The sequence below is a fragment of the Bidens hawaiensis genome, unplaced genomic scaffold, assembly GCF_021521415.1.
Source record: "Bidens hawaiensis isolate Kalapana, Puna unplaced genomic scaffold, B.hawaiensis_p1.1 tig00002924_1, whole genome shotgun sequence".
Taxonomy (NCBI): Eukaryota; Viridiplantae; Streptophyta; class Magnoliopsida; order Asterales; family Asteraceae; genus Bidens; species Bidens hawaiensis.
The window spans coordinates 619,708-627,802 of NW_027491157.1; the positions used below are offsets into that span (position 1 = coordinate 619,708).

General features: G+C 37.9%; 1 protein-coding gene across 1 annotated transcript; it reads left to right on the forward strand.

Moving 5' to 3' along the window:
* Positions 1-507: 507 nt before the first annotated feature.
* Positions 508-2,637, forward strand: LOC143621659 (uncharacterized). Its single transcript, XM_077093014.1, has 4 exons — positions 508-955; positions 1,078-1,283; positions 1,332-1,471; positions 2,598-2,637. The coding sequence occupies exons 1-4, from the start codon at positions 508-510 to the stop codon at positions 2,635-2,637; spliced, it is 834 nt and encodes a 277-aa protein (XP_076949129.1).
* Positions 2,638-8,095: the final 5,458 nt, after the last annotated feature.

Genomic DNA, 8,095 nt, shown 5'->3' on the forward strand with positions numbered 1-8,095 from the left:
GGACATATCAGTTTAAGAAAAATGAACCATCTGGTTCACAAGAATCTGGTAGAAGGAGTTAATCTGAGGAATTTTTAGTTAAGTGAAGAATGCATGGATTGTAAGAAACGAAAGCAAACAAGGAAATCTCATCCAAAGAAACTTATCAACTCCATCAACCTACCCTTTGAACGTCTTCATATGGATCTTTTTGGACCAGTGAATGTTAAAAGTATCACAAAAGAACTTTACTCTCTTGTGGTTACTGATGACTATTCAAGATTTTCATGGGTGATGTTTTTGGAATCAAAAGATGAGACATATGATTTCCTCATGATCTTGTTCAAGAAGCTGGAAAATCAGTACAATCTACCAATCCGGCGAATAAGAAGTGACAATGGGACAGAGTTCAAAAACAACAAGATGCTTGAGTACTGTAATGATCGGGGGATTCTTCATGAATTCAGTGTACCGTACACTCCACAACAAAATTGGGTCGCTGAACGAAAGAATCGAACTTTGGTTGAAATGGCTCGAACCATGCTCTCAGATTCAAAATTACCAGTTAATTTTTGGTCAGAAGCAGTGGTGGCAGCTTGTTATATGCTTAACCGGGTGCTTACAGTAAAGAAATTTGACAAGACGTGTTTTGAGCTACTTAATTGTCGCAAACCAAATTTGAAGTGGCTTGAACCGTTTGGATCAACATGTACCGTTCTTGACCCAAGTGGGAAATTTGGTCCAAAATCTGGCGAAGGTTTCTTTGTGGGATATGCTAGTCCATTGAGACGTGTCTACATTCCTAGCCTCCACAAGATAATTCAAGTCCAAAATGTCGATTGTCAACGATACACTCCTACCATGCAACGACCAGGAGACTCAAGGTTGTTTGATTATGAGAGTCTTTGGGAGAGTTTCAAACTCCCTAAGGAAGATGTTTCTGAAGAAACTTTGACAATGATTTACAATCTCAATTGTCAGAAAATCAAGTAATTGGCACTGAAGAACCTGTGTTGGTTCCTCAAAATATTCCTGATCATGTTCAATCCGATGATGTTCAAGAAACTGTTCCAGTTTTTTAAGACAATGATGATTCAGATGAGGAGATTATTGAAGCTATTTCCCCATCCACTGTTATTCCTGAAGTGTGTGAGAACAATTTCCAATCTGAAGTATTAGTACCTATCGAGGTGGTCCCGAGAACTGTATCTTATCATCCCGAGGAGAATATAATAGGAGATCTGAATGCTGGAGTGCAAACGAGATGTCAACTTGATCAGAATCTTCAATGTTTCTATTCGAAGGTTTCTCCTTTACAAAATCAATTCTCATTTAAATGTTTCATTTCTCAGGTAGAACCAAATACGTATAAAGAGGCCCTAACTGAAGAGAGTTGGGTCAATGCCATGCAAAAGGAGCTTATGCAGTTTGAAAAGCTCGGGGTCTGGAAATTGGTGGATTTACCTGAAGATAAAAAGCAGATTAACACCAAGTGGGTGTTCAAGTGCAAAAGGAATAAAATTTGATTATTGTTCGAAACAAGGCAAGACTTGTTGTGTTGGGATTCAATCAGAGAAGGTATCGATTACAATAAAGTTTATGCACCAGTTGCAAGGCTAGATGCTATTCGGATATTTCTATCTTTTGCTTCTTGGAAAGGTTTCAAAGTTTATCAGTTGGATGTGAAATCGGCATTCCTTAACAGAAAGATTAGTTAAGAAGTCTACGTGGGAAAACCACCGGGGTTTGTCGATACGATCCACAAAGACAAAGTGTATCTCATTGATAAAGCCCTTTATGGTCTCAAACAAGCCCCGAGAGCTTGGTATGAGACATTGTCACAACATCTATTGGACAACGGGTTTATCAGAGGAACCATTGATTGTACACTTTTCACCAAATCTGTTGATGGACATCTACTGATCGTGCATATATATGTCGATGATATAAGCTTTGGATTGACAAACGATGTTCTGTGCTAGTAGTTTGAAGAAGTCATGAAAAAGAAGTTTGAAATGAGTGCAATGGGGGAGATGAAATTCTTTCTTGGACTTCAAGTAGAACAGATGTCAGATGGTATTTTCATCCATCAGACCAAGTATGTCAATGACGTATTGACGAAGTTCAATATGACAGATGCATCGGCAATCAGTACTCCTCTACCATTGAATCATGGTCCTGATCCCAACGGGGAGAAGGTTGACCAAACTTTATACCGTTCTATGATAGGCTCATTGATGTACTTGACTGCTTCTCGGCCAGATATCATGTATGCTACCTGTGAAGCTGAGTACGTAGCTGCTTCCAGTTGCTACTCTTAGGTTCTTTGGATACAAAAACAGATGCGAGACTTCGGGGTAAGTTTTCTTACTACCTCTATCTTTGTAGATAATAATGCAGCTATCTCGATAACTAAGAATTCGGTAAACCACTCTAAAACTAAACATATAGAAATACAGTATCACTTCATTCGTGATTGCTATGAAAAGATGTTGATTACATAGACAAGATTCACACCGATGAACAAAAAGCAGACCTTTTCACCAAAGCTTTTGATAAGTCAAGATTTCAATACTTATTAAAAGTTAATGGTTTAAAAGTTTTGGGCGGTGTTGTAGAGGGGTTACCGAGATTACAAGTGTGTTGGATACCTTCTGATCCTGAACATCAGAGTCAAATTTTCATTTTGTAAATAGTTTTTGATTTTAGGGGGAGAAAATTTCAAGAAAAACCAAAAACATTGAAAAATTTGAAAAAGCCAAAAACAGTTGTAAAAACATTAAAGGAGATCAATACATTAAGCCTGGAGAGAATCCGGTAGCATAAAGTTATATAAACAAAAATAAGCACAGATCACTATGCAATAACACAATGGAAGGCCTATTTATAGGCTGGGCTCATTCGTTATAACTGTAATAACGAATAAGGTCTTTCAATAGCCCCGTTCGCTAAACACCTTTAGCGAATGGGTATACCTTAACGAATTGAGCCACCATTCGTTACATTGTAGTAACGAATGGGCTCTTAAATTAACGAATAGCCTAGTCTCTAACGAATGAAGCCTCATTCGCAAAACATTCTTAGCGAATGAGCCTTTATACATTTACATAAAGACTAAACTACCCTTATCCTATTCGAACAGCTGCGGACACCAAATCTGTGCACTTACAGACTCCCCCTTGTCCGTAGCTTTCGAATGCTTTCCGGCAACCAATATATAACTCTTTAAAGCTCTTCGGCAACCAATACGCTTGGATGCACTAATGCTTTGGGCATATGATTCAGAGTTCCAACCTTCGTTAATCAATCCCAAACAATCATATTCTTCAATAAGATGACAAGACTCGTATATTCCTCAATCAGATCAACCCATTCAAGAATTGTCCTCTTCCGCCGAATAATCGTAGCTTTCGAATGCTTTCCGGCAACCAATATATAACTCTTTGAAGCTCTTCGGCAACCAATATGCTTGGATGCACTAATGCTTTGGGCATATGATTCAGAGTTCCAACCTTCGTTAATCAAACCCAAACGATCATATTCTTCAATCAATATATAACTCTTTGAAGCTCTTCGGCAACCAATACGCTTGGATGCACTAATGCTTTGGGCATATGATTCAGAGTTCCAACCTTCGTTAATCAATCCCAAACGATCTTATTCTTCAATCAGATGACAAGACTCGTATATTCCTCCATCAGATCAACCCATTCAAGAATTGTCCTCTTCCGCCGAATACTCGTAGCCAACATAGTCAGGATCAAATTCCCTCATAAAGAAGTAAACGGACAGACACTCGTATCCCACATAGTCAGGTTTCAATCTCGAACAAATCAATCTACAATCGAAGAACAAACACAGTCTTGAACTCAGTCAAACATAGCTTTGCAATCACGAATTAACACCCGAATTGCAGTAATTTTTCAAGAAATCTTTGCAAACGTTGGAAGATACTAATCAAATAAGCTCTTTGAAGTTTTTATCTGCCCCATTTCTTGACAAATTCGGCAAGGTCTTGAACAACTCTTCGAAAATCTTCAATAAACTTCTCGCTATCTTAGTTGGTTACTCCCCCTCGGCTCCTCGATATGCGGGAAAAGTCGGCCGGAAAATATACCACCAAAATTTAGGAGAAGAGTATCCAACATATTCGGAATATCCCCGAAAAATTTCGTTTAAGAAAATTTTCCAAAAATACTCTTTTTTTTTTATTTTAAGATCCTCATAAGTTATCTGGTCTTCTTTCGCTAGAACAGTAGCACATTCGTCCAGCATCCATCCACATTCGTTACATTGGAACGAATGGGTCTCATTTGTTAACCTAGGTAACGAATAACCACATACGTTAAGGATCCTCATTCGTTATGTTGATCTTCATTCGTTAAGCCCGTTAACACCTTTAGCGAATGGGTATACCTTAACGAATTGAGCCACCATTTGTTACATTGTAGTAACGAATGGGCTCTTAAATTAACGAATAGCCTAGTCTCTAACGAATGAAGCCTCATTCGCAAAACATTCTTAGCGAATGAGCCTTTATACATTTACATAAAGACTAAACTACCCTTATCCTATTCGAACAGCTGCGGACACCAAATCCATGCACTTACAGACTCCCCCTTGTCCGTAGCTTTCGAATGCTTTCCTATACTTTAGCATCCAATACTTTAGTCTTCAATACATTAACAACAAATACGTTAAAGTTGAATACTTTAACCGTCAAAACTTTAACTGCATATCATCAGCCGTAATACCAACCTCCCCCTTGGCCGATGATTCTCGGGCTTGTGCAAGCAGACAAAATATAACACTTTGTAAGCAAACCAACAACTTGTAGCTACTCGTATCAGATCCCCCCTTCAAATAAGCATCTCCAGGTAATCATTCCGATCATCCAACTGGCATATGATATGATTCGATCAAACGAGTCAATCAACAGCAAGTCATCGGCTATCTGTGACACTAGTAAAATAAAAATGTCTTTACATTTAATCTCGTCACACATCTTCATGAACCACCCAATCACTCAACATCATTCACTTAAGTCTTCACTCTCTCGATAAAGTCTATCCCAAAATATAACTCTTTGAAGCTCTTCGGCAACTAATACGCTTGGATGCACTAATGCTTTGGGCATATGATTCAGAGTTCCAACATTCGTTAATCAATCCCGAACGATCATATTCTTCAATCAGATGACAAGACTCGTATATTACTCAATCAGATCAACCCATTCAAGAATTGTCCTCTTCAACAGAAGCAATCCGCCGAATACTCGTAGCCAACATAGTCAGGATCAAATTCCCTCATAAAGAAGTAAACAGACAGACACTCAAATCCCACATAGTCAGGTTTCAATCTCGAACAAATCAATCAACAATCGAAGAACAAACACAGTCTTAAACTCGGTCAAACATAGCTTTGCAATCACGAATTAACACCCGAATTGCAGTAATTTTTCAAGAAATCCTTGCAAACGTTGGAAGATACTAATAAAATAAGCTCTTTGAAGTTTTTATCTACCCCATTTCTTGATAAATTCGGCAAGGTCTTGAACAATTCTTCGAAAATCTTCAATAAACTTCTCGCTAACTTAGTTGGTTACTCCCCCTCGGCTCCTCGATATGCGGGAAAAGTCGGCCGGAAAATATACCACCAAAATTTAGGAGAAGAGTATCCAACATATTCGGAATATCCCCGAAAAATTTCGTTTAAGAAAATTTTCTGAAAATACTCTTTTTTTTATTTTAAGATCCTCATAAGTTATCTGGTCTTCATTCGCTAGAACAGTAGCACATTCGTCCAGCATCCATCCACATTCGTTACATTGGAACGAATGGGTCTCATTTGTTAACCTAGTTAACGAATAACCACATACGTTAAGGATCCTCATTCGTTATGTTGATCTTCATTCGTTAAGCCCGTTAACGAATGAGCTTATACGTTTAAACCTCCTATTCGTGTGAACAGTGTACGAATGTTGTCACATTCGTTGAGAAGTCCACATTCGTTATGTCCCTTAACGAATGAACTCATTCGTTATAACTCCGTAACAAGTGAGTTTAAATTAACGAATAGGTTGTTGGTCGGCGGAAAATTTCGTTATCTTCATCGGAAAAACGGGTTTCTCGCCAGAAAACTCAAATCTTCAACCTATAACAAAGGCAGAAACACCCAAACTTCATAATCAACCACCAAATTACATCCGTATTCTCGGATTTTGATCAGGAACTCGAATTTAGCAATCAATTCGTCATTTAAGCACTGAATCTGATCTAATTCGAATCAAAACCATAACTTAATCATCAATGGCAGATTCTTCAATTTGCCATGATTAACCAATTGAATACATTACATAGCCTCGAATTTGCATTCTAAACACGAATTCATCATCAATTCCATCAATCAATCCGATTATACATGAAGAACACGAACAACACGTATCACGAGCAACCGCCGGCTCTGATACCAGTTGTAAAAACGTTATACGAGCCAAGATCTAGTCGCAAATGGATACGTTAACTAGTGTTCATACATTAATGGAGATCAATACATTAAGCCTGGAGAGAACCCGACAGCATAACGTTACATAAACATAAATAAGCATCGTTTTCCATATCCCACATTCAGTTTTGTCAGATCAATTGCAGGTCATAGGCTTTTGTGATTTATTTAATTTGTGCATTGGGTGACATATTAGTAGTATCCCCATCAAAATCAATCGTTCCATACTCTAGGTCACGGATGGTATAGTTCCTACTGAAAATTTTAATATTGGATCCGAATAAAGTTTTTATGTTAGTAGCTGGAAGGGCATTTCTTGTTCTGCTTCCCGATTATGATTTTGGTCTCCCCGAGTTACGAGAGCTAGTGGTCGAGTTATACTTACAGTGTTTTAATGACACTGGTAGTATCCAGCTATTCTTAAAATTTGGCGAATTTCTTTTGGTACCCTTGGTACTTGCCAACTTTTATTGAATTCTATCTCGCTCAGGTTTATGTGAAGTCCGCATCTGTTAACAAAGCTTCATAAAAATTGCACTCCTTGTAACCAATATTCATACTTGGAAAACTTGGCATACAGTTTCTTCTACCCTAACAACTCCGAGGTTGTTCGTATACGTTGTTCGAGTTCCACCTTGGTTTTCAAATATATTGAGATGTCATTACTAAACACTGTAACGAATTTATTGAGGTGCATTTTACAAACTCGGTTAGGGATGTCCTAGAATACTGCGGGTGTCTTAGTTAGCTCAAAAAGCCTAATTGAAAATTCATAGCTACTTTATTGAGTTCGAAACGCCGTTTTAGAAACATCTTCCATTTGGATTTTAACTTGAAGATAGCTGAATCGGAGGTCGATTTTCGAGAAGTAATTCGCTCCTTGGAGTTGATCGAATAATTCGTCTAATTGTGGGAGGGGAAATTGGTTTTTGATGGCAATTTTGTGTATTTCCTGGTAATCAACGCACATCCTAAAGCTTCAATCCTTCTTCTTTACAAACAACACCGTTTCTCCCCAATGAGGATAGCTAGGTTATATGAAATCTTTAACTAATAATTCTTGTAGCTGGCCAAATAATTTTTACATTTTGGAGAGTGTCAGACGATAAGGTGTCCTGGGTAATAGAAGTTGTTCCTAGGATTAAGTCAGTTCAGGACTTGTCGAATAGTGGTATTCCGGGTAGTTCATCAGGAAAAACATTTAAGTATTCGAGTACTACTGGGATATCTCCTATATGTTTCGTCGTAGTTTTAATGGTTCCAATTTATAGTAATGTCACCCTTGCTGTAAACGCTTTAATACTTTAAGATGAGGCAAGAAAGGTGATGTTGCACCAAACTTCTCACCCTGTACCATAATTTCTTCATCGTTCAAGAGAGGAATTTCAACTATTTAGTCAACACTCACGAGTTCCGCCTTGTATTTAGCTAACCAGTCCATACTGACAATTACATCGATGCTTCCTAACTATACCGGGAGTAGGTCAATAAAAATTGGTAATTGTTTAGGATAACAAGAAAGTTTTGGAGTATTTGGTTAACAATTATCAATTTTTCTATTAGCGAATTTTATAGCATAGGGGTCTTACTAGTTCACTAACCAGTATATTTC

What these genes read in the sequence shown, in the direction of transcription:
- LOC143621659 (XM_077093014.1), top strand. Translation starts at nt 508, where the DNA reads ATGGCTCGAACCATGCTCTCAGATTCAAAATTACCAGTTAATTTTTGG. An exon ending in TTCAATGTTTCTATTCGAAG is followed by an intron (nt 1,284 to 1,331) that starts GTTTCTCCTTTA and finishes TTCATTTCTCAG; the next exon opens with GTAGAACCAAATACGTATAA. An exon ending in AAAAAGCAGATTAACACCAA is followed by an intron (nt 1,472 to 2,597) that starts GTGGGTGTTCAA and finishes GCGGTGTTGTAG; the next exon opens with AGGGGTTACCGAGATTACAA.